This window comes from Pristis pectinata, chromosome 7 (genome assembly GCF_009764475.1).
Source record: "Pristis pectinata isolate sPriPec2 chromosome 7, sPriPec2.1.pri, whole genome shotgun sequence".
Taxonomy (NCBI): Eukaryota; Metazoa; Chordata; class Chondrichthyes; order Rhinopristiformes; family Pristidae; genus Pristis; species Pristis pectinata.
The window spans coordinates 23039401-23067396 of NC_067411.1; the positions used below are offsets into that span (position 1 = coordinate 23039401).

At 39.3% G+C, this 27996-nt stretch overlaps 1 protein-coding gene across 1 annotated transcript in view; it reads left to right on the plus strand.

Moving 5' to 3' along the window:
• The window catches only part of dmgdh (dimethylglycine dehydrogenase), an 86924-nt gene that overhangs the window by 2544 nt on the left and 56384 nt on the right, over window positions 1-27996 (plus strand). The window contains exons 3-5 of the mRNA XM_052020677.1: window positions 4906-5004; window positions 8379-8543; window positions 9814-10018. Of these exons, the coding sequence (XP_051876637.1) occupies window positions 4906-5004; window positions 8379-8543; window positions 9814-10018 (469 nt within the window). The remainder of the gene's footprint in view (window positions 1-4905; window positions 5005-8378; window positions 8544-9813; window positions 10019-27996) is intronic.

A 27996-nucleotide genomic window follows, 5' to 3' on the forward strand; every position in this document is an offset into this window, starting at 1 on the left:
TTTGGAGGTAACAAATCCTTCCAGAATTCAAATAAAAAATTGTACTGGGGATATTTTCAAGAAGAGAAGGAACCCCAAAAATAGATTATCTGATCATTACAACATTGTTGTTTTCAACTTTGCTGCTGCTTTTCTTATGACTACATTTCTTGCGACCACATGGCTACATTTAATACATACTTCAAAGGACATAGAGTGCTTGAGACTTTCTGTGAAACACAAGATGCCAGTTTAGCACCCAGAGTATTTTGCACTGTGTGCCATGTTCAAGTGAGAAAGAATTCTGGAAAACTTAGGTCTTGCATAATGTTTGGAATCTTGTCAAATAGTGTGGGGTTTATGTAAGAAACCATGAGGGTGAAAGTTGAGTTGTTCAGCAATTCATATCTTCCATTTGTGCTACTGTTAATGCTAATATTTTATCTTCTGGTTCTGGGACAGAGTCTTGTACTTAGGTAATAAGTATTACTGACAGATAGTGTGGGTTATCTACGGGCAAACTCATCATCTCTGTCACAGTCATCTCAGAAGGAAAGAGTGAGAGATATAAGGGATATTTGAATTGTGCTTTAGTGCCATCTTATTTTTGAGATATGCTTTCAACCACATTCTAGAGAGTGGTATTCTATATAATATCTGGAAACAGTGATTTCTTAATTGTTTTCTGTTAACTACTTCTCATTTTTTTTGGAGGGGGTATCATGGGGCAACGACAGACAACTGGCTACCCTGACGGAATCACGTGATTTGATGATCATAAATATTGTGGGAATTTGTAAGGAATTGTGTCTGGAAATTTTATTTACTGATGTATCTAAAAACAACAATATTACAATATACCTCAAATAAATGTATTCTTTTATATTTATTGTACTTTGTATTGCATGTGTAGATTGATTGTAAATGTACGGTTTAAAATATATTTATTTTGATGTCAAAACATAATGTAAAGTGATATTTTTACATTTTTGGTTTTGCAGAATTTACTCTGACATGTTAAATGCTGCCATTTCTCCATTAGATTTATTAATGAAGTCATTGATTAATAAAACATGTCAATTAAATTGTATTATTGTAAATATTTTTCAATAATGTATTTTTATACCACAGCCTGTGTATTTGTTATATTCAGGATAAATTACTCTACATCTGCCAAATCACTCTTAGTGAAGTATATATATGTACTGCAGTATAACCTACTAAATGATTCTTTCCCATTCTTCATACAATTAAATCTATGTTCAGTTGCATCCTAAAATCTCTTGGGCTAGATTGGACACAGAAAGCTGAAAGGCGTCTTATAATGTAAATTTCTATGATTTAATGAATACAATGGTAGATAAAAAAAAGTAAATAAAGCTGCTGCAAATAGTGACAAAAGAAGTGTTTGGTTATTTCTTGGAAATTTGACAGTCCAGCCATGCAGAATGTGTAGCAGAATTGTAAATTGACAAAGTTTATGCAGTAATTATAATTTCAGATAGCCCTAATTGTTTTCTTTTGCACAAATGGTGACAGATGAATGAATGTGTTTCAGGCTTCCTGACAAAGTGAGAAGGAACATTAGGATACAAAAATGATAGAATCGCTTTCCATCATTTCTAATATGGAATTGGAAGGTGTAGAAGGGAAGGTCGTCAGTATGGCTGTTTGGTAAATATATGATGGAGAGAGGAGATGTATGGGAGAAAATTAACAAAAATAACTTCAAAATGATATGAGTTAATCATTCTATAGACTTAATTAATATTTGACTTTTACCACTTATATTACAAAAATTGGGGGCTACAGAATGATACTGATCAGCTGTAAGTTGACCAGGGCAATGACAAATAGAATTTAATCCTAATAAATTTGTGCTTATTCATTTTGGAGTTCAAATAAGTGTAGGACATGTACCATGAATGGTAAGACTCTAGGAAGTATCAAGGAACAAAGGGACTTGGTGTACAAGTCCAAAGATCCCTGAAAATGGCAACATGGGTAGAGAGGGTTGCAAGGCTTCATTAGCTGTGATAGAATACAAGTGCAGGGAGGTCTTGGTAACACCTTGTAAATCATTGATTAAGCCACAGCTGGCATATTATGTGCATTCTGGTCACGACGCTATATGAAGTATGTGATGGCACTGGAGAAGGTGCAAAAATAATTCATCAGGATGTTGCCTGGGATGAAATGTTTAATTATGGGGAGACTGTGGATAGACTGGGCTGTTTTCCTTGGAGCAGGGAAGGCTGAATGGGAACCTGACAGAGGTATACAGAATTATGAAAGGCATAGATAGAGCGAATAGCATGAAAATTTTCCTCACGAGAGAGGTATCTAAGACCAGAGGGATAGGTTTAAGGTGAAGAGTTAGAGGGGATCTGAGGAAGATTTTTTTCACTGAGTATGGTTGTAATTGCCAAGGCATAGGTAGGCTATAGACCAAGTGCTGGTTAATGCTTGATGATTAGCGTAGTGGCGGTGAGCTGAAGGACCTGTTTCTGTTTTGAATGACTTCATGACTCTATCACAATTAGACCTAGATCCTAAGTTTTAATTGCAGTTGTGGCAATTTTCAGGAATCTAACTTTGGAATTCAAGGCATTTTTGAAAAGAAAATTATTTCATTAATTATGCTCAAGCATCATCAGCAAAAAGTAAATTTGATAACAAAATGTTTGCTAAATACATTAATATTGTCTAGTGACAAAATTCTGCAATCAGATTTAAAAAACAAATACAACATTGATGCTCATTTCTAGGAAGATATATCTGGAAGCAGAGGAGTTATAATAAATATAAAGGCTATAGTTAGACAACATTTGATACCATTTTATTAAAAAGGATGTAAAGACGCCAGAAAATGTGAGGAAAACATTTAAAAAAAAATCAGACCTATGCTATATACTATTAAAGATTGAACAGATTTAGGCTCTGTTCTCCAGCAAGAAGACAGGGTGGTCACCGGTCAGATGCCTTTAAAATTATGGAAGGATTTGAAAGGGTAAGTCTAAAGAGGAGATTTCAAATGTAGGAAAACTAAATAAGAGAGCCACTAATCACACAGGATAAATTCCTTGAGCTGGGAATTTATAAAAATATGGTATTTGATACCAGAAGAATTTGTTGAGATAAATAAGAGATTTATCTGAGGGGATGCCAAGTAAGCATATAAGTAAGAAAGGAATAGTTTCTGTGATGTGATTAAATAAAGAGATTTATGAGGTGGATTGGAGCATAAAAATGGTATGGATCAATTGAACTAAGTGGCTTATTTACTGTATCATCTACATAATTGCACACAGGGACAAATAATCAATCCACAAGGAAATTTTGCTTTTTAATTATATCTCTTGAATCTATATTGTGTTTCATTTGACCCCAGCTGTGTTGCAAGATCTGATATTAATTGGATCTTTGAATTATTTGAGCTACTACATTGAGTCCAAAGCTCCTTGGAGGAGTTTACATTAGACTGAAATTTTAAAAAATAGTTTCAAGAGAGTTGGTTAATGAAGTCTCATCTAAAGCTTTCAGTATAATGAAGTTGGAAGGGAAGGATCATTGGGAGCTGCAGATACTGATAGACAGTAACAAACAATCTGCTGGAGGAACTCAGTGGGTCAAGCAGCATCCGTGGAAAGGAAGGTATTGTTGATGTTTCAGGTCGAAACCCTCCCGCAGATGCACTCAACTGAGCTCCTCCAGCAGATTGTTTGTTGCTTTAGATTCCAGCATCTGTACTCTCTTGTGTCTCTTCTGGAATACAGTACTTTCTGTTATCTTCACACATTAAAATAAATAAAGAATTTCCATTATTTAGCATCTTTCACCTGTACAAGTTACCTAAAAGTTCCTTAAACCTACTAAATAGCATTTGACATGTAGTAAGTCTGTAGCCAATGCATCCGTCAGTTTCCATGTAACATGGTTCCACAAATACCAATGAAATGAACAAACAGATAATTGGTTTTGGACAGTGTTGTTAGATAAATGGGCAAAAGTATAAATCCCCTACTCTTTATCAAACATTTTTCCTTTCATGTAAAATATAGGAGACCTAACACTTCTAATAGTTTAACTTCCTGACAATGTGATAATCCCCAGAAGTTGAGGTACAAGAGGCTACCGATGCTAGAATATGGAGCAACAAACAATCTGCTGGAGGAACTCAGCGGGTCAAGCAGCATCTGTGGGAGGAAAGGAATTGTCAATGTTTTGGGTTGAAACCCTGTATCCGACTTTTGACCTGCAATGTCGACAATTCCTTTCCTCCTGCAGATGCTCCAGTAGATTGCTTGTGGCATCCCCAGAAGTTGTTCTGAAGCATCAACTTAGATTGTATTGAGGTCCAGAGGTGATAATTGTTAGACTTATAGGTGAGGGCATGCTATTATTGAGCCAAACTGACACTATCACAGTCCCTATTTAACTTTGAGCCTGCCAGTGTTACTAGCTGTTGGGAAGTCAAAGTTGTGCATTATTTTATAGAAATAGAAGCATAACAAAACAATTCTTAATGAGGATTTTACCACACCATTGCTTGATCTTCAGGAAATCCCTATTGTATTTTGTGTATAGAATTTTCTGAGTTATCTGTTTTAACACACTGACTACATTACAATAATAATTAGCATGATGTGTGTATTGCTATGCTTCAAGGATGAAGAGACTAATGTGAATGATTTCTTTGATTAGGTCAATAAATTATCTTCCGCAAAAGAAATCAGCATTCAAAATTAAAGAGAGGCATTGGGAGATTTGCAAAGATATCCTAAAAATTACTGTTATTTTAATTGCTAATTCTTTATGAATTAGATGCATGTTTGTACCCCCTAATGACAAAGCATCAGACACATTTTGTTCAAATTTGCTTCTACAAATTTGGGTTTCAAATTCAAACATTTTGTCTTCCTTCAGGCTGGTTTAACAACATATTTTCATCCTGGGATCAATTTAAAGAAAATTCATCATTATAGCATCAAACTGTATGGAAGTTTGGAGGAAGAGACAGGGCAGGTAAGTGGATTCACTAACCCTGTAATTTTCTTCTCCATCTATTGCAGGAATTATGCTGTTGATACCTTATTCTTGATCATTTATAAAAACCTGTGACCCATCAAAAATTCACACTAAAATAGGTGGTATCGTATCATAGGTGGTATCGGTGGTAAAGTGAAGAAGGTTATCAAAAATTACAGGGGGAGGTAGTGGGCTGAGGGTTGGCAAATGGCTTTCAATTCAGATGTGCAAAATGTTGCATTTTGGGAAGCCAAACCAGGGTAGGACTTGCACAGTGAGTGGTCGGGCCCTGAGGAATGTTGTGGAACAGAGGGGCCTAGAGTACAAGTTCATGGTACGCTAAAAGCTGCATTGCCAGTAGACAGGGTGGTGAAGAAGGCGTTTGGCACGCTGGCCTTCATCAGTCAGGGCACTGAGTTTAGGAGCTGAGACGTAATGTTGCAGTTATACAAGACTTTGGTGAGACCACACTTGGAGTATTGTGTACAGTTTTAGTCGCCCTGTTATAGGAAAAACATCATTAAACTGGAAAGAGTGCAGAGAAGACTTATGAGGATGCTGCCAAGACTCAAGAGACTGAGTTGTAGGGAGAGGTTGGGCAGGCTAGGACTTTATTCCATGGAACGTAGGAGATTGAGGGTTGACCTTATAGAGTTACATAAAATCATGAGGGGTATAGATAGGGTGAACGTGCAAAGTCTTTTTTCCAAGGAAGTGGAACTAAAAACATGAAGGCATGGGTTTAAGGTGAGAGGTGAAAGATTTAAAAGGGACCTGAGGGGCTATTTCTTCATGCAGAGGGTTGTGTGTATATGGAATGAGAGAAAGTGGTTGAGGCAGGTACAATAACAACATTCAAAAGACATTTAGATAAGTACATGGATAGGAGGGGTTTAGAGGGATATTGGCCAAATGCAGGCAAATCTTGGTTTTGGCATCATGGTTGGCATGAACAAGTTGGGCCGAAGGGCCTATTTTCATGCTATGTTACTTTATGACTTTAAGATATCAATCCATAAATCTTGGATAGCTCTTCTCCAGGAATAAAACCCTACAAATCTTGGTTAAAATTTGTCAACTTTAGTGTTTAGAATGATCCAGTTGGCATGAAGAGATCTATCTTTATTTTTTTGGGTGGAAATAGTTGGTCTATTATTTTCTAATTGAACTGATAAAGGAAGTAAGGCTATAGAGAAGGAAGCACCGGAAGAAATGTCAGGGTCATTTTTAAGTATATTCGGTGCAAGCAAGTGACAAAGGAGACATTATGTTCAAGTAGCCGAGGGTTAGCAAATAAATGAAATTGAATCTTCATATATTCATAGGAGAAACCATAGAATTCTCTTCAGCATTGCAGTTAAATTTCTGAGTTATGGCTACCGGTGCAGGATGGTGGTGGAGGAGATATGAAATATGAAAGGAAATAGATTGAAGAAGGTAATTGCACCAGCTATAGTGGACTGCACACAAATATTTTAAAATGTTGTAATCAAAATCAATCATGTCCTTATCTCTACTATCTAAGGCAATTGTATTCACAAATTGAAAAATAATTAACACCAATATTTAGAATGAAGCATGGCAATTACTGGGAAATCACAGCCTACAAAGCTTCCCATCGATCATGGATGAGTTATGGTGGGCAGAACAAGATGGAAATGCACCAGCTCCCATATAGGATGACGCTTCTCCTTAGACATCCAGGGTCCATGCCAGAACAAAGGAAGGTTTTGAATACTTCATTTGAAATGGAATCCTGCAATTCTTGGTGAATCCCTTTCTGATTTAGGTACAGCCATCTCTTGAGTTGCCGTGTACTAATCTCTTTCAGCATTCTGAGAGGATGCTAGCAGGCAGGACAGGAAGGCCTCCTCACCACCACAGTCTGTCATGTCAAGTAGTTTTTACAGATTATTTGTTGGTTTCTCATTTAGGCTGCCAGTTAATCTCTAGGTGTTTTTTGGTATATTTCTTTTGACTCTAGAAAGAGGATTGTCAGTTAAGTAAAATATTTTGCTCGTGTCTTTGTGTTGCTGGCTGTTTTATAAATAGTTTGGCTGTTTCCATATTGCCACATGATGGGTGCGTAGGACATTATGCAGGAAGTTGTGCCCTGCTCAATACCTCGTAAACTCACAACCATGGTGCTTGTCCTGCATAGCCTGGAGAAATTAAGGAGACTAAAATTAGACCAGTCATCTGGAACTGATAGGCTGTATCCCATGGTTCTAAAAGTAATGGTTGCAGAGAAAGTGGACATGGAGGAAAAATGAGCAAGATATATAAACTGTGGCCACTCAGATGTTACCTTTTTCATGCTGTTGCCCAAGATTAAAATTTGGCCCTGCTTATGGCACAGGTAATAAAAGTGCACGTTTCCAAAATGATGACATATTATTTAAGATTTCCAGCAGTTTTCTTGATTCTCGATTAGAAAGATGCATTGCCTCTGATAGTGAATTAGTGTCTGCAGCATGCTTGGGTTGGAATGGCTGATTTTTACTCGAGAGTAGTGCATGTCCAGAAAGGATGGAAGGTGCCAGTTCACATAGATGGGCAGGGGGATGCTGGCTGGGACTGAAGAAGTGGCTTCCTTCCCCTGTCCCCCAAGTCGAACTCTGATAAAGGGACATTGACCTGAAGCATTGACCCTGTTTCTCTCTCCACAGAATGCTGCATGACCTGCTGAGTTTTTCTAGCAATTTCTGTTTTTATTTCATAAGCCAAGTACATTGTGGGGAGGGGGTGGGGAGGGATGAGTGGGTAGGCAGTGGGGAGGAGAGAGGATTTTGAAGGAAAAACTTCATGTAGAAGGCCCATGAAAGCTGAACCTATCTCCTAAAGTTTCCTTCGTTTCTGAAGTGAATTTAAAACAATTTTTGGTTGATTTTCTTGGATTCACTTGAAGTCTACTTCTTTGGTGGGGTTACATCCATTTCCAGGATGTGGTTTGGCATCAGCAACCGAACTATATGCTGATTTTTGTCCATTAGTTTCATGTTACTGAATCCAAAAGAAATGGAGCAGATTCAGAGCAGGAGTAGCCTTCATGCATTTTAAAAGCAATGGAAGAATTTCACAGAATATAAATACAATGCATTATCTCTGAGATGGCATTTGTTTTCAATACCAGTCGCTATCTTATGTCTTTGCAGATAAAGTATTTTAAAAGTTTGTGTACTTGGAATATAAGAGTGGCTGGCTCTGACAGTGTAAGGAGGCTAATAGTAGAACTGATGACATAGCAAACTTTTATTTACAACATAAAATTTCTTGTTCTTATTTTTTTGAAGTTGCACGAAAAGAAATGGTCAAAGGAGTTAGTCTAAAAGGCTCCCCAAGTCATTCGTGGTTTGATATCATTTCCACAGGCAGTTGGCTTCCATCAGCCTGGCAGCATCCGAATTGCTACCACCCCTACCCGAGTGGATGAATTTCATTATCAGATGACCCGGACACGGTGGAATGTGACACCACAATTTATGGTTGGCCCTGAAAAGGTGCAGGAACTCTTCCCTCTGATAAATATTGACAAGGTAAACTGGCACTTTGTTGACTTAATATTAATCGATTATTTTGCTGACGTATCATTTATTTCCTGTGGTCTCTTCACCTTGAACTATTTAACTTTTGTAACCAGCTTTGGAAATTATTGCCAATATGTAGAAAAACTTTACTCAGAAGTATCAGTGCACTGCTTTGCAAAATACTTTTACCTTCCCTTTCAGAAGTGACCTTCTGCATCAAATAATTAAAAAAAAATGTTATGGTTAATATTTAATACAGATGTTTTCTCCATGAAATGTGATAAGGAACAGGGTGCTTGGGTTAGAATCAAGCTACTTCCTTCATATTTGGGAAGTCAATTGAGTCTGCAGTTTACTTAATTAAATCTTCATCGTTGTCTTACCTTCTGAATTATGTCAGAAAATACTTCTACATTTATTCCTGTGATGTTAAATATAATGTGAGATAAATTATCCCCTCCTACGTCCACGTTATAAATTGCGATTTTTTTCTTCATTTTAAAAATTAATTTCTGGAAAGTCAATGTTGCTGACAAGATCACCATTTCTTACTCATTTTTAATTGCCTTGGAGAAAGTGGTGGTGAGCTGCCTCCTTGAACTGTTGTAGTCCCTTACGGCGAAGGTATTCCTAGAGAAATTGGCAGGAAGTTTCAGGATTTTGTCCAAGTGATAATGAGAATCTTTTACTTTTAAAATCAAATTACTCCAAATATATTTTTCTACATGGGGTACAAGGTGGCAGTATTTCCTTTACATTTCAAAGTGAATTGTTAAGGTTTGTTCCTGTGAAATGATGTTTTACTGTGAGATAAATATGAATTATTAGAGGATAAAACTATCTTTGGCTACTAATACTAAACATGTACAAGAGTATTAGCAGCTGGCTATATGCGCCTCCTACACATTCAGTCCACTCTTCTTTCACAAAGCTATTGGACCAGCAGGCTGGAGTTGTATGTGGAGGTGTGGATGTACCTTGTGCCTTCCAGAGATACCACGTGGAAAGAAGTAATAACATCACAAAGGACCTAAAATTATCCTTTCACTGCAACTTGTGATGGCCTTTTCTAGTGGTAAATGTCAGTACTATCCTGATACACGTCTGGCAGCTGAGTTAAGATTTAGAAATTTTGAGTGCAATGTGTAAGGTACGAAAGAAACAAGTGATTCTGTGCCCCTTGGAAATTACCTTTCTAAAGAAGAATCTTAGTCTTACAATGAGGTTTATATGTGGCCTATTTCAGATGGATATGGTTATGTTACATGCTATCCTCTAGGTCCTGGCTGGATTATATAACCCTGGAGATGGCCACATTGATCCTTATTCTCTCACCATGGCTTTGGCGGCTGGAGCACGACTCTATGGGGCTGAGCTATACTTTCCTGCTGCAGTAACAGGTCTTGCACCAAGATCTGATGGGACATGGGACGTGGAAACAGCAAATGGAACAATTCATGCTAACCGAATTGTGAATTGTGCAGGTATGGTGCTATCTCCACATTAACGAGTAAATCCAATGTAGAATCATACAGACTGCAGTGTTCTTTCATAGTTTTCTTACATTCTTTTAAAGGTGGAGATAAGATGTAATTGCATACTATTATAGAAGTGTGTAGGTTTCTTAGACCCATGGACAATTGATTTTGTTATGTATTAAGGTGCCATGCACTGGAGTATATCCAGGTACATCCACACTATGGTACACCTTGCCTGCCTTTTATCACCTTTTGTAACTGTGGCAATACAAAAGTAAATCCCTCCATCTGCCGTTGGAGGTGTAGTGCATAATCCTTGTCCAAACTTCCAAAATGTGTGTCACAATTGCAATCCAGCTGACCTCCTCTGCTTTGGATGCAGTCAGCCCTGATTCAGCCTTCTGGATCAGAGTAGAGAGTTTTTGGGCCAGTTTCTGCCTTTGTTGACATGGGACAATGCTGAGAACCAATCTTGGGCACCTTTAAGGCACTGTTGCTGGAGTTAATGGTAAGAATATGTTAGAAGGGCCTGGAATTTTCAATTGATATTTGATGTTTTGGAAGAAAACATGTTTTCAATGGGATATTACCTATTGATATATCCAATTAAGACCGTTATCAACCTTGATATGAAAGGTAAATGCAAGAATTTTGACTTCACTGTGAATTGCAAGTAACAGCTATTTGGATCCACAAATCAGAAATGATTGGTTGGGGGAATCATTGTTATTGGTTCATTGATAGCAATTTATTGTTGAGCATGGCAAAATATTACTCAAAGGAATAATGCATATCTAAATGGCTTATTCTTAACATTACAATGGTACACTTTGTATTTAATTTTCATTTTATAAAACAAAAGAGTCTAGTTTTTTTATGATCAGAAATTGGCCATTCAATACAGCTAGAAACAGATGTGTGAGGACAGGGATAATTCATCTTGAGCTAATATTAATGGCAACATAGCATCAAAATACAATCTTCTTGTTGAGTTTTTAAATTGAACTGGCAGAAAGGCATTGTTACAAGAATAAACTCACTGGAGAACACTTCAATGGATGCAAAAAAGGCACCTTTAAGAAGTATTTATCTTTGGACATTTGTGCCTCTGGAAGGCTAGCAATAGTTTTCCTTCCGGAAGTGGAATGACAAATGAATCTTTAATATGTCTCCCAATGCATTGCCCTCTTGTTTGAAACAAAATATTGGCATTACCATAAAGTAAAAATGCTTATGGCAATGGAGGAAAATGATGAGTTGAAAGCTGAAGAGAAACCAAGGACAGTGAGGGTAATAGTATACCACAGTCACAGAGGATACCATATGTAACTTTGATAAATGCCATTTCAGTAGTGTAATAGAGGTGGAAATCTGACTCACGAGATTAAAATTTACAGTCAAGAGAAACATTTCCATTGATTTGGGAAGCAACAACATGTTCAATAACTTTGGAGAGGGAAGTTGGAGATGAATCATAGTTTGCAGTGACAAGCAGTTCATGGCTTTTATTTTGGGAAGAGCGATGATGGTGCTATTGAAAGGGTCAGTACTTAAGGGAAGGGAACCATTTTCAGTGTCGGGGAAGATAGGAAATTTGGGAATTCAATAATTTACTGAGCATGTCAGTCAAGGTACAAGGTGACAAGAATGAGGAAAATTAGAGTTAGACTTTTGGCAATATAAGAGCTAAAGAAAGGGAAGCATCAGAGGCCATAAATGGATGGACTTAACCTTAACAACAAAGAAGTATTTGAGTTGGAGATGAGCATAACCAGGTAAAGGAGAAGAATTTACAAATGTGGTTGGCTATATAATCATGGAACCAAGGTTTCCTTAGTTCAAATTCTAGAGTAGTGGGCAGGAATAATAGAAGAGTGTGATGCCAATAATACTTTATTGCAGCCAGGTCTGGGGATGACTGGTTAAATTTGGCAACACAAGTTGATGTCACACAAAAATTGCAAACAAATAAAATTTATTTTAGAGAATTGGAATATAGATGCAGGGATGCATTATTAAATTTATATAAAAACATGCTCAGGCCATAAATGGAATACCATAAGTAAATGACATGGCAACTGATCTCTATCAATTCAGCAACTTGTAATTTGACTTGACTCATGCCCATAAAAAGTGTTGCTGTAGGAGTCCATAGACATCTTGCCTCTTCATGGGATATGTGGAAGACTCTGGTTCAAACCCTCATGTTTTCTTATACATTGATTATTGTATCAGTGCTGCTTCCTGCTCTTGCTCTGAAATTGACCCTTCTTATGATCTTTATACAATCCATCCCCTTCTTGACTCTTCTATTTCCATTTCTGAGGGCAGACTAACAACCGGTGTCCACTTAAAGCCCAGTCTGACAGGTAGCTCAACTGCACTTGACTAAGAATAAGAAAAATGCCACTAAATGGATCTGTTATATTTGCCTTTAATGTTTTCAGGAGAGCATAAGCTCTCTAAATTACTGTTGAAGTAGAGACAGGGTTGAAATGGAGGACATTTTTACACAGCAAGTTTCCACAAATGACCACATGATCTGATACAGAAGAGTTACTCGGTTAGACATCAGGAGCTATCCTTTGATTTTAGTAACACCATGAGATCTGCGCAACTGCCTGAGAAAGCAGATGAGGTATAGAACTAATATCTAAAGTATAGCAGTTGAGATGTTCTTGGTCCTTTTGTACAATGTCATCTTGCTTTCCCCCATCTCTTGTTTTTGGTTGGCTATATGCTGTGATATGCGACTCTGACTTAACCCCCTCACCTTAAATGCATTCCCTCTAGTATTAGGCATTTCAGCCCTGGGAAAAGATACCAGCTGTGTACTCTATATATGCCTCTCATAATCTTAAACATTTTTGTCAGGTGTCCCCTCAGCATCCTCCATTCCAGAGAAAAGAACCCAAGTTTGTCCAACCTCTCCTTATAGCACATGCCCTCTAATCCAGTAAACCTCTTCAGCACCCTCTCCAAAGCCTCCACATCCTTCCAATAATGGGGCAACCAGAATTGAATGCATTACTTCAGATGTGGCCTAACCAGAGTTTTATAAAGCTGCAGCATAACTTGCTGACTCATGAACTCAATGCCTCATCTAATAAAGGCATGCATGCCATATGCCTTCTTTACCACTCTATCACCCTGTGCAGCCACTTTCAGGGAGCCATGGAACTGGACCCTAAGATCCCTCTGTACATCAACACTGTTAAAGGTCCTGCCATTAACTGTGTACTGTCCACTTAAATTTGAAATAATAACTAATGTTCACCTATCTCCCTTGTACTCATTTACCTGCCCTGGCTTCTGGTCTGACACTGCCTTCATTTTAAAATTCTTAACTTGGTTTTCATTCCATTATATACATTTAAAGGATGTGGCAACGACAGTATTTGCTGTTGGAGAGATAGTGATGACCTGCTTTCTTGTAGCTCTGCAGTAAATGTGATAAACATATTTCCACAATATTACTATCTAGAAATCATGTTTATACCCAATGATGATAAAGGAACAGCAATAAATATCCAATTCAGAGTAATATGCACCTTGGAGGGGAAATGCTAGCACACTCTAGCCACTACTCTTGCTCTTCTTGGTGGCAGAGTTGGAGATTTGAGAGCTGCTGTTGAGGATGACTTAGCAACTTACCTTTGATGAGTGGTACATGTGACACTGGAGGAAATGAATACTTCAGGTGCAAGATTAATTGGGAAATTGGTTTATTATTGTTACATGTACCGAGGTACAGTGAAAAACTTTGATTTGCATGCCATCCATACAGATCATTATATCACATCAGTGCATTGAGGTAGTACAAGGGAAAACAATAACAGAATGCTGAATAAAGTGTTACAGTTACAGAAAAGTGCAGTGCAGGCAGACAATAAGGTGCAAGTCCATAATGAGGTAGATTGTGAGGTCAGGAGTCCATTTTATCATACTAGGGAACTGTTCAATAGTTTTATGACAGTGGGACAGAAGCTATCCTTGAGCCTGGTGGTATGTGCTTTCAGGCTTTTGTATCTTCTGCCCAATGGGAGGAGGGAGAAGAGAGAACATCCGGGGTGGGTGGGGTCTTTGATTATGTTGACTGCTTTACCGAGGCAGCAGGAAATGTAGACAGAGTCTATGGAGGGGAGGCTGGTTTCCATAATGTGCTGAGTTGTGTCCACAATGCTCTGCAGTTTCTTGTGGTCTCAGGCAGAGCAGTTTCCATACCAAGCCATGATGCATCCAGATAGGATGATTTCTATGGTGCATCCATAAAAATTGGTGAGGGTCAAAGGGGACATGGCAAATTTCTTTAGTCTTCTGATGATTAGGTTCTTCTTTGAATGTCGTGGATCTGCATTTAGGCAAGCAGGTGGAGAGTTCCATCATACTCCTGACTAGGTCAGGTAAAGTCTGTAGGGAGGCCACATGTTGAGTGGCTCTGCTGTATACCCAGCCTCTGATCCATTCATGTCATCATGGTATTTATTTGGAACACAAAAGACTGCAGCTGCTAGAATCTGGAGTAAAAACCAGACTGCTGGAGTAACTCAGCAGGTCGAGCAAAATCTTTAGGGGGAAAGAAATTGTCAACATTTTGGGTTGAGACCCTGCATCAGGACCCATAAAATAAACGGTATTTATTTGCTTGGTCCATTTAAGTTTCTAGAAAGCGGTAACCTCCTGGATGTGGATAGTGCGTCATTATGCAATGGTAATGCTATTCAATCTCAAGAGGGGATTGAAGATGATCACTGTCTAATATTTGCTGGTGCAAATGTTGCTTGCCACTTTCCAACCCCAGACCTGAATGTTGGCTAGGTCTTACTGTATGAAGGCATGGACTGCTTCATTATCTGCAGAGTTGTGAATCGAGTTCAACATTGTACAGTGAGTATTCCAGCTTCTAACTTATGATGAGGAAAAGTCATTGATGTAACAGCTGAAGGAGGTTGGACTTAGGCATTATTTTAAGAAGTTTTGGAACAAGTCTTGGAGCTAAGATGATTTATATCCAACTGTAAACATCTCCCTTTGTGTTAGCTACAATACCAGCCAGTGAAGAGTTTTCTTTTTCCCTTGAATCCCATTGACTTCAAAATTACTGGAGTACCTTGATGCCAGACTTGATCAATTGTCCTGAGATCATGAGCTCCTCTGGAATTCAGTTCTTCTAGTGATGCTTGGACCAAGAATGTAATGAGTTCTGGAGGCAAGCGGTCCTGGTGAAGCACCAACTGAGCATCAATGAGCAGGTGAGAAGTGCCACTTGTTGACTTTGCTGACTGATGGGGCAGTAATTAACTGGATTGGATTTGTCCTAATTTTTGTGGGCAGAACTTAGTTGGGCAATTTTCCATATTGCTGGTTAGATGAGGATGTTGTAGAAAAATTGCAACACTTTGACTGAAGGCTCGGTTAGTTCTCAAGCATATATTTTCAGACTGAAGTTAAGATGTCAATGATTCCTTTGCCATGCACAGTATTCTTGGCTATTCCTTTATATTATGAATAATGAATTAAGTTAGTGAAGACTTACTTTTGTGATGGCAAGAATGTCAAGCTGAGGCAGGTTGAAGGTGGTTGCACAATTGTTATCCATTTCTTTGGCACTCATATGCTAGGCTCACCATCATTGAATTTGAGGATGTCTTTGAAGCCTTCTCTTGTTAGCCATTTAGTTGTCCATTACTATTAATAACTGGATGTGACAGTACAATTACATGGGTTGTGGGATTGGTTATTGGTTATTGGTTTATTATTGTCACTTGTACTGAGGTACAGTGAAAAGCTTGTCTTACAAACCGATCGTACAGGTCAATTCATTATACAGTGCAGTTACATTGAGTTAGTACAGAGTGCATTGATGTAGTACAGGTAAAAACAATAACAGTACAGAGTGAAGTGTCACAGCTACAGAGAAAGTGCAGTGCAATAAGGTGCAAGGTCACAACAAGGTAGTTTGTGAGGTCATAGTCCATCTGATTGTATAAGGGAACCGTTCAATAGTCTTATCACAGTGGGGTGGAAGTTGTCCTTAAGTCTGGTGGTACGTGCCCTCAGGGTCCTGTAACTTCTACCCGATGGAAGAGGAGGGAAGAGAGAATGTCCCGGGTGGGTGGGGTCTTTGATTATGCTGGCTGCTACACCAAGACAACGAGAGGTAAAGACAGAGTCCAAGGAGGGGAGTCTGGTGTCCGTGATGCGCTGGGCTGTGTCCACAACTCTCTGCAGCTTCTTGCGGTCCTGGGCAGAGCAGTTGCCGTACCAAGCCATGATACATCCAGATAGGATTGTTTGGTGTGTTTCAGCAAGTAGTTTTCAGTATTTATAAAGTATGTTTGGGACTGGGCATAATATTCTACATTTCTTCATGAACTTCGACAACTGCTCCGTCAAGTATTGTGGAGCTCCCTGAGAACATTTCTGTAACAGCAGAAGTCTTATTTCAGCACACCATTGATCTGGTTTTGTATGGCACTATGGCTTTCATTGTATGTGCACTGTGCAGGTGTGCATGAGTTTCACAGCAAAGTTATCAGTCTTGCGAATCCTTTGGTTTTCTGTGATGGGCAAGCGCAGCAGGTAAACAGACTGCTACAGATGAAGGCATCATGACAGCTGTTGTGAAACCAGCAGCTTACTTAAATGATGTTCTGCAATGTGGTCACACAGCAGATGGACACTGAGACAATGGAGTGCATTTTGATTTTGTTATAGGACAGAGTTGGGACATGATAACTGCAAAATGATGGATGTGCTGACAATAGACCGTAAGCACGTGATATCTTCTATCGTTGCAAAACTGCTTGTTATATCGGCAGGTTAATAGCAAGCGTGAATGGAATTAGTTTATGTTGAATGGAAAGCCTCAGTGCTCTCCCTTATAAAGAGTGGATGACAATCTGAATTGTAGCAATTATCTCCAATGCCAGCCTGGAAGGAGCCAGCACTATAGAAGTCCATTGGTGTGATTACTTTGACAGGTGTCATTAATGCGATCCTTACCCTGCTGTGAGGCTGCAGTTATGACCGCGGCAAATGCCAGATTTCAATGGGGAAGTTCTTATTAAAGCCCTGAAATTTTGCAAATTGTTCTTTGCTGAACCTTTGGATTGCTTGATAAACATCATAAGTAGATGTGGGATCTTGTTCAGAACTCTTTTCATCTTCCTCCTCATTGAGCAGTTTGTCATACGTTGTCTGCCCTTTGTTCATTCTTGCAGCTGTGCTATATTTCCTGTGAATTGCCTTCTTATACCTGGGAACAATTGGTTTGTGCAGAATTCTTGCAATCAGCAAAAAGACCTTCCGCAAAAAGACACAAGAGACTGCAGATGCTGGAATCTGGAGCCGAAAAACAAACTGCTGGAGGAACTCAGTAGGTCAGGCAGCATCTGTGGAGGGAAATGGACAGTCGAAGACTCAGATTGAGACCCTTCATCTCGACTGAAAGAGTTGAGGGGATATAGCTAGAATTAAGATGTGAGGGGGAGGGGTGGGGGAAGAGCTGGCGAGCGATGAGTGGATCCAGGTGAGGAGGGGTGATTGGCAGACGGAGCAGACGGTAGGTGGACACAGCAAAAGGCTGCAGACGATGGAATCGAATGGGAAAGGAAGGTGGAGCATGGAACCAAATAATGAAGGTCAGGAAGGCAAGTGGGAACAGTGGCAGGAGGGAACCCAGTGGGAGGATTGTGTGGGTGATGGGCAGATGGAGGAAGGGAAAGAAACTGGTGATAGGGGCGGGGGGTGCAGGTTGGGTGTGTGTAGGATATGTGTGAGTAGATCAGGAGAGAAAGAGACAGAGGGGGAACAGGTTACCTGAAGTTGAGAATTCAATGTTCATGCCAACAGGTTGTAGACATCCAGGCATAATATGAGGTGCCATTCCTGTAGTTTGCGTTTGGCCTCACTGTGGCAGTAGAGGAGGCTGAGGACAGATACATTGGTGTGGGAATGGGGAGGGGATTAAAATGGCTTGAAACCAGGAGCTCCAGATGATCATGGCGGACAGAGTGCAGGTGCTCAGTAAAGCAGTCGCCTAGTCTGCGCTTGGTCTCACCGATGTAGAGGAGGCCTCATTAAAAGCACCAAATGCAATAGACAAGGTTGGAGGAGGTGCACGTGAATCTCTGCCCCACCTTGAAGGGCTGTTTAGGTTCCTGGATGGTGGTGAGGGAGGAGGTGCAGGGACAGGTGTTACATCTCTTACAGTTGCAGGGGAAGGTGCCTGGGGAGTGGGAAGGATGGGTGGCGACAGATGAGCGAACCAGGGAGTCACAAGGAGAGTGGACCCTGCAGAAAACAGAAAGGGGTGGGGAGGGGAAGGCGTGACTGGTGGTGGGATCACGTTGTAGCTGGCAGAAATGTTGAAGAATGATGTGCTGGATGGGTAAGCTGGTGGGGTGAAAGATAAGGATGAGGGGAACTCTATCCCTGTTCTTTCTGGGGGGAGGGGTGCTGAGAGCAGAAATATGGGAAATGGAAGGGATGCAGGTGAGGGCTCCATCAGCCACAGTGGAGGTGAAGCCCCGTTTCCTAAAAAAGGAGGACATCTCAGATGTCCTGGAGTGGAAGGCCTCATCTCGACAACAGAAGTGGCAGAGACAGAAACTGAGAGAAAGGAATGGCGTCCTCACAAGAGACAGGGTGGGAGGAGGTGTAGTCTAGGTAGCTGTGGTAGTTGGTGGGTTTGTAGTAAATGTCAGTGGATAGTCTGTCTCCTGAGATGGAGAAAGAGAGATCAAGAAAATGGAGAGAGGTGTTGGAAATGGTACAAATGAATTTGAGGGTAGGGTGGAAGTTAGGAGTGAAGTTGATGAAATTGTTGAGTCCTGCACAGGTACAAGAGACAGCTGTTTTGAAGATCATTGGCTTCCTGTTTTGATGAACTGTGTTTTGAAAGCTACACAATATATGTTTAATATATTAGCTTAATTAGTTTGACACAACATCATGGGCTAAAGGGCCTCTTACTGTGCTGTACTGTTCCATGTTCTATGTTAGTGCCCCTAATTATAAATGGCCAGAACAGTCTTTGAAATAGACATGGAAATTGACTTCCTCAGTCACTGAAAAGTAAAGGGCCTTGTAACTTTATTATTGTTGACATCAAGAACAAGAGTAACAATGTTTTTCTGATGCTGCAGTACATATTTGTTCTGTGCAGTTTGCAACTCTGTGAAGTGTGTTCACAAATAAGGAAGGAAAGACAGATTTCCCAAACTCTGCTCTAATTATGGCAATGGTCCACTAAATGTCAGGGTCACTGTGCCATTGATTCTTGACCAAGAGTCTTGAAAGACATTATCTTGACCTCTTAGTATTAATTTCAATCAACCTAAAGCTATTTTTTTCACCCTGCATGTTGTTACTCATGTTAAAACCAGAAATTAACACTAAGATAGAATAAACCTGGATAACTGTCCAAATATACTACTTAAAATTCAGAATGCTTTCTATTAACAATTTACAACAATAGACATTACAATATTTTAGAAAATTGAACAATGCTTTAAAAATTATATGCATTAACATATGTATCAATGGAATGAGCTGTATTAGCTATCAGGAATGAAAACAAAACATGTCCTTGAATAAATACAGGTACATGTTAAGTTCACAGTGCATTGCATGATAAACAACAGATGTAGCAATGTCAAGGTTGTAACTTCAACTCAGTGTTGATGAAAATTGCTCATAAAGATGTTTTTTTATGTTCGTACCAGAGAGATGAAACCAGTAACAACTGCAATAGGGCAGGCCTCAGGGACCTGACTTCAGCAATTGCAAAAAGTGCTGAAAAAGTTTGCTACACAGGGAATATTATTGCCTTGCAACCAGTTTTGAGAGCTTATTTCATAATTTATGATATAAGTTGATGTGTGTTCCAAATGAATTGAACATTATTAAACCAGAAAATAATCTGCAACATAGCTGTGCAAACCAGTTTGGTCATAGAGTCATATAGTATAGAAACAGGCTCTTTGGGCCACCATGTCCATGCTGACCATCAAATACCTATCTATAGTAATCCCATTTACCAGCACTTGGTCTGTAGCCTACTATGCCTTGGCGATTCAAGGCATAGTAGGCTACTATTGAATGTTGAGTCTTCCTGACTCAATAAGAATATTATTCCAAGGGGATGTCAGAGAGATGGTAGTGCAGCTGCTTAATGCAATTCTGTTCTCAAATAAACTTCATTTTTAAAATTGTTTGATCAGGATACTTTCTTTACTCAGCTCCACAGAAATACATTGAGTGAAAACACCTTTTAATTATGACTTCTGCTAGCATGGAAAAATGAATACTGTTGACTGTTCAGAGCAATTTATAATGCAGCAGTAAATACAAAATCATCTTTAGATTTCCACATTTCTGATGCAACTGCTCTGCCAGTCTTATTTTTCCCAGGTAGCTAGTACACTTGACAGCTGAACTTCATACATCTAAGAACAACATGTGATCTTACTATTCATTGCTTAAACTGTCACTAATAATTTTGATTAGCATGGAGAGCAGAACTACAATGATTTGCTCCATAAGAAGCTTTTCTAAAAGACTTTGATTATATTGCTATTCTGTGCAAGTTCCTGACAGCATAACCGTACCAGCTGACAGAGGAAACCACTAATCCCTGGCATCTATGCTGTGCAGTACAAATGTATCATGTTAACTGTCAGAAAATAAGAGAATAACTTATAAGGTGGTCCAAGTAGATATGAAGGAAAGTTTCTGTGAGTGGATCTCTGTATTTAGGATGCATGAAGCATCAAAAGTAAAGGTGTAGGAGCCATTTGCTGCAACATGCCTGAAAAGGGAGGGAATGATGTTTTGGCTCTGAGAATGAAAGGCTGGAACATTAATGACGTTTTTTCCTGTCTGCAGCAGGTTCTTTAGCTGAAAATAGAATGTGAACCAATATCCATAATAGATGGCATCTGGTAGAACAGGATGAGCATACTGCAAGTTAATTATGTAATGGAACAAAATGCAACATCAAATTATGAGCATTTGAAACAATTTACCTGCACAGACAGAATGAGAAAGAGTAGCTTTCTAAGTATGAAAACAAAAATTAAGTATGCTGGAAGATCAGTCACTTAACTATATCTACATTAAAAACATGACCTAAGTGTGACTGCTACCAAAACCAAATGGTCACTTTCCAAATAATATGTTTGCTGTAAAAGAGTGTTGCAGCCAACTGGTGGCTCAATTTGTGCATGAAATGAAAGTCGAGTCAGACTGATCAGATACCATTATAGGTCCTTTGTATTACACTTATAGTGTCTAGTGACAACACGTACATCAAAGCCTCAAAAACCATCTTCATAGGGCAGTTAAAAATAAATCTTTTCATCAGGTAGTTGATTCATTTTCTTGAAACAAAAACTTCTGATGTGATTAGGAAAACCTGTCAAAAATTTAAAATACTTCATAAGTTTAATAAGTGCAGTAATTAGTGACACAAATGCTGGGATCAGAAGTGACGGGCTCTGTTTGAAGGCCTTTTGGTGTGAATTCTGCTTTTATGGCATGTATGCAAGGACTGTGTGCTAAATACAGAGTGCACACCACATAGTGATTTTTGCAGCCCTAGAGTTAATTAACAATGTTTTTTTTCCTTCCAGGATACCTTGTCTCAATCATAACATTAATATTTAGGTACAAATTCAACTCAATAGCAACAGCAGAGCTAAAGGACAACAAAAAAAAATTATTTTTAAGTTTCATTAGCATTACAAAGGCCATCATGAATTGTGGATACACAACATTTACAACAATGAACTTGCTGTAAGTGCTGTGGACTGTACACAGATTGTTGGTTCGTTTTACCATGCCAGATTTGTTAAATTGTGCTGTGTTCTCCTGTGCCAATTTCTACATACAAAGATTGCATTACGTCAGCTGTCTGGCAGACATGATACCCTTCAATCTTCCAGGCAGTGTCTTCTGGGGTCCAGTCAGGGTAAGCCTTTGTGAACTCACTTGATGTCTTCAAATGTTCACTTTGCTGCAGATGAAACAGGGCTGATAGACAATGGCCGTCCTTTGCTCATGGACTCCATTGTATATTTCTATGTTAATGGTTCAGTGATTCAACCCACCAAATATTCATTATTCCCACACAATAGCTAGAGCTTGTGCCACCATTTTTGAGCCTTAAAGTTGTTTCAATATTTCCCCCTAAATGTAACAACTTATCTTTAAATGACCACAATCTTTTAATTTTAAGCAACAAAACATAATGTACTTCATGTTCCCAGTTCCAAATGCCTTTTGTTTCTATGGCATACATTGCAAAATACCTAAATGATCAGTACAATATTATCACACGTTTGAGGTGACACTAGTGGAAAGGGAAGATGAAAAGGGATGCAAACACTTTACAGAGGGGTGTCAGGTTAGGTGAGCAACAAATGGATTATAATGTGGGAAAATGAGGAGATGTTGATTTTTAAAAAAAAAACAGAAGAATATTGTTATTTAAGTGGAGAAAAATTGCACAAAGCCACATCACAAAGAGATATGGGGATCCTTGTGCATCAGACAAAGAAAGTTAGCACATAAGTGAAGCAGGAAATAGAACCATAGAATTATACAGCACAGAAGAGCCATAGAGTTGTTGACCTATCTCTGTGCTGACCTTTTTGCCCATCTACAGTGGAATGTTGGCCCCAATTTCAAAGGGTTTGGAGTATAAAAGTTGGAAAGATATATTGCAATTGTACAAGGCACTAGTTATACCTCATCAAGAGCACTGTGAATGGTTTTGGTCCCCCTATTTAAAGAAAGATATTATTTGAGGTGGTTCAGAGAAAATTCACTTGGATGATCCCAGATATGGAGGGGTTGTATTATGAGGAAAGGTTCAACAGGTTGGTACTCTACTCATTGGAGTTTAGAAGAATAAGAGGTGACCTTATTGAATTCTATATGATTCTTAGTGGTCTAGGTAGAGTTAAAAAACAAGCGAGCCTAGTATAAAGGTGAGAGGTAGGAAAGGATCTTATGGGTAAGTTTTTTGTACAGAGAATGGTTGATTTCTGGAACACACCGCCAGAGGAGATGGTGGAATCAGATTCAATTACAATGTTTAAAAAACATTTAGGCAGGCACATAAATAGGCAAGGCATGGTAGCATAGGATCCAAATGCAGGCAAGTGAGATTAGTGTAGATGGGCAAAAAGGTTGGCATGGATGTGGTGGGCCAAAGGGCCCATTTCTGTGCCATACAGCTCTATAACTCTAAATGTCGAGAGGATGTTTCCTTTCATGGGGGTGCCCAGAACCAGAGGGCATAATCTCAGAATAAGCCAAGGCTCAGCTGCGAATACTTTCACGTGTGAATTAGAAAATTCAGTAGAGATTTGAGAACAAAATTCAACACAGAGGCTTGAGAACAAAACTGAGAGAATGCTCACTAGAAGTTCCATTTTTCAGGTTAGATGTTTTACAAGGCCCTGTTTGCTTACTCGAGTGGCTGTAAAAGTTCCCGTGGTACTACTGTAGAGAAAAGTAGAAGCTACCCTGTTGTCTTGACCAATGTTTGCATCATAATCAGTGCTAATGAAGAATTGATTATCTGATCATTATCAAGTGGGACTGTCTATGCACAAGTTACACACGTTGCCATTTTTCTTACATTAAGATTGTTACTATACTTCAAATATTTCTTCATTGAATGGAAAACAACTTGTTATATGAATGCAAGTCTTTCTTTTTTACAACACAGGACAGAGTGAATCACAGCTTTCTTTGATAAGCTAAACTAAGTTATAATATTACTGTTGTTACAAACCACTCACTAACATTGTTGGAAAATGCAATTTACTGGTTACTTATTTATTCCCTTCAAATCCTTGAACATGTTTGCACTCGTCATCTGTCCAACTGAAAGAAAATGCCAGCTGTTGTTTACGGAATGTGCTAGTGCTGGCTATCTTGAAGTTGCTGAATAAGCTTCTTCCTTTTTTAAACCATCCGTGTGAGCCACTATTTAGTGAAATAAGATGTAGTATACACATAAGGGCCTGTGATTACTGAGCCTTACATTTCTCCTCTTTTCATCTCTCCGATTCTAGTCTCCTGAAAGTAATGGTGTTTTGACTAATGCAAGCAATTGGCATTTTTCCCCCCTCAACATTCACCCTATCTTCTCTTTCCTTTAAGTGGTTCCAAGACTATTAGTCAAACTTAGTACCTTACTTTTATATTTGTTATTCATATGTAATGCTTGACAGCAAGTATTGATAGTTCATTTGACATCAGGGTCATCAATACAACAAAGTTGAATCTATTAGTTTGATTGAACTTTTAGCAAGAATTACTGGTTTAGGAATCCTAAATGATATTCACTTCCATTTCTTGGGTGAAACTAAGCATCTTCACAAACAAGAATGATGGCTTGTAGTAACATTAATGTGATCTTCCATTCAGTCCATCACTGATTTAAACCCACTATGTGGCTGCTTTCCTTATCCTCCAAAATGGGTGATAACTGTGTAACAAAAAGGCAACTGCTACTTACATTTATTTAGCATAGCAGAATGTCCCAAGGTGCTTCACTAAATTGTTAAACAAATTTTGACCCTGAGCTGCATGACAATGTGAAAACCTAGGCCATAGAGGTGAGTTTTAAAGGGAAAGGGAAGATTTAGGGACCAAATTCCAGAGATAATGGCCTTGGCATTTCAAAATGTGCTTCAATTTGCGAATAATGAAGTGCATGGGACCGTAGATAGTCCAATCAGGGAAAGGGCCATACTAGAACTTGTATTGGGAAGTGAGCTTGTCCAGGTGTTAGGAATTTCAGTCAGAGAGAATTTTGAGAACAGTGATCATAACTCTGTAAATTTTATGATAGTTTGGACAAGGATAAGGCTGGACCTCAGGGAAAGTGCTAAATTGGGGGAGGGCTAATTACAACAGTATTAGACAGGAACTGGGGAGAGTAGATTGGGAACACTCGTTACTGGGTAAATCCACATCTGACGTGTGGGAGTCTTTAAAGACCAGCTGGCTAAAATTCAAGACCAGCATGTTCTTGTGAAGATGAAAGACAAGGGTGGCAAGGTTCTGGAATCTTGGATGACAAGAGATGTAAGTTTAGTCAAAAACATGAAGGAAGTACATGGAAGGCTTAGATAACATAACGGAAGCACGAAATAACTTAAACTGGGAATCAGAAGGGCTAAAAAGGGCGATGAAATGTCCTTGGCAAGTAGGATTAAGGAAAATCCCAAGGCATTTTATACATATATTACAAATAAGAGGGTAACTAGGGAAAGGGTAGGTCCCTTCAAGGATAAAGGAGGGAATTTATGCCTGGATCCAGAGGAAGTGGGTGAGGTACTAAACAAGTATTTCATGTTGGTATTCACCAAGGAGAAGGACATGGATGATAGTGAGATCAGGAAGAGCTATGTTTATATTCTAGGTCATGTTGCTATTAAGAAGGAGGAGGTGTTAGGTCTCTTGAAGAACATTAAGGTGGATAAGTCCCCTGACTCTGATGAGATCTCAGGATGCCGATGTAGGCAAGATGATTGATGAGAGTAGGGAAGGATGTTATCTACATGGACTTCAGTAAAGCATTTGACAAGGTCCCTCATGGTAGACTGATCCAGAAGATTAAGACACATAGGATCCAAGATGAGTTGGTAGGTTGATACAAAATTGGCTTGATCATAGAAGACAGTGGGTAGTGGTGGAGAGGTGTTATTCTGACTGGAGGTCTGTGAACATTGTCGTTCTGCAAGGATCAGTGCTAGGGCCTCGGTTGTTTGTAATACATATAAATGACTTGGACAAAAACATGGGTGGTCTGATTAGCCAGTTTGCAGATTGCACAAAAAATGGTGGAATTGCAGATAGTGGGGAAGGTTGTCAAAAGATATGGCAGGATATGGCAAGATATATCAGTTACAAATTTGGGTAGAGAAATGGCAGATGGAGTTTAATCTGAAAAAGTGTGAGGGGTTGTACTTTGTAAGGTCAAATGTAAGGGGAAAGAACACAGTAAATGGCAGGACCCTTAGGAGGATTGGAGTACAGTGGGATCATGTGTGTAGTTCCCTGAAAGTGGCAACACAGGTAGATAGGGTGGTGAAGAAGGTATACAGCATGCTTGCTTTCATTGGTCAGGGCACTGAGTATAGAAGTTGGGAAGTCATGTTGCAGCTGTATTAAACTTCAGATTGAAGACCCTTCATCAGAACTGAGAAAGAGAGAAAGCAAGTGGGTCTAGCTATCAGAGAAGGTGGGCAAGGGCAATGGGGGGAACAAAGCAAATGTCGATAATAGGGTGAAATGATGGACAGCTATTGAATGGACCATTAAACTCCTTTGTCTGTATGATGTGTTCCTAATGTCGTGAAATCTGGTTGATGTTATATTGGCCTACTAGGCCACGCTGAGCAGGCCAGAATATACAAATGAAAGAAAAAAAGAGGGAGAGGAATGGGATGAACAAGTGGCCAGTGCTGATGCGAAGAGAAAGAAAGAGCAAATTATCTGAAGTTGAAGAACTCAATATTGAGTCCTGCATGTTGCAATGTGCCCAGACAAAAAATGAGGTGTTGTTCTTCAAGCTTATGTTGGGCCTCATTGTAACAGTGCAGGAGGCCACAGACAGAGAGGTCAGAGTGGGATTGGGATGGTGAATTAAAATGTCAGATAACCAGAAACTCAAGGTCACTCCTGCGGACTGAGCGCAAAGTGATCACCCAATCTGTGAGAACGATGAATGTTGTGTTATTTAGTATATTTAAGACTGAGATAGATTTTTAGATAATAGAAAAACACTGCTGAGAATATCCTGCGCAGCTCAACTTTAACATGCCTTTTGAGGGACAGAAATTCTAGGTCACTGTGTTTTCAGGTGACAATGTAAAGAGGTAATATTTAAGTGAGGTATAGGACATGGCCTAGACACATCCATGCTGGATAACAAAGGTAGTGATATGGGCTAAGGAAGGGAGGCCATTGCAGGTGATTCTCTGGCTATGACTGGATATATAAGAATATAATGAGATGTGTGCAGTCTCATCAAGTTGTTGAAACAGAGTGGGAGGAGAATTCTCTTGACATCTACTCTGTTAAGCCCCCTCAGAATCGTTTATGTCTCAAAAAGTTCACCTCGTTGTTCTAAATTCCAGAGACTATAGGCTCAATCAACTCAATCTTTTCTTAAAACAATCCCTTCATTCCAGGAATCAATCTGGCATCAAGGCTGGTGAAGGGTCAGGATGAATGAGGAGGATTAATCTTTGTCACACTCACATTGGAGTCATTAATAACTCTTGTAAGAGAATTTTAAGTACTCTGACAGAATGGATAAACCTGATTTGAGTGGTTCGCGTGGACAGAAGCTTTTTTGTGGAGAGGTATGATGTCAGCAGGTTTGAAGATGAGGATACAGTACCTGAGGAGAAAGAGGGAGAGAACCGTTACCAATGACATGTGGGCCGGGTGGGGAGGTGGGGGGGAGTTGGATGGCCAACTGCTTGATGCAAACAGAGTTGAGAAAGTAGGAGACACAGGAGACTGCAGATGCTGGAATCTGGAGCAACACACAAAGCGCTGGACGAACTGGAGGAAAAAATTCACACCTTCCTTCTACCTATTGATACTGGCTATCTCCCTTCTATCTTTTAGTCCAGATGAAGGATCTTGACCCAAATTGTCAACCATCCATTCTCCTCCACAGATGCTGCCTGACCTGCTGAGTTCCTCCAGCACTTTGTGTGTTGCTTGCAAAAGTAGGAGGTGAACTAGAGATAAAGGGAAGATCTGGTTAATTGTGTAAAGTCAGGGTCACCTAAATAGACAATGGATTGACTCAATCCATTTCTATTGAGGTGCGTGCATACACAACACTTCAGCCAGTAAGGATGTCCAAATATATCAAATTTTTTTATCTACTTTATAAGGAAGGAAACCTTGGAATGTGCCACCTTGTGTAGCCTGTCCTACAC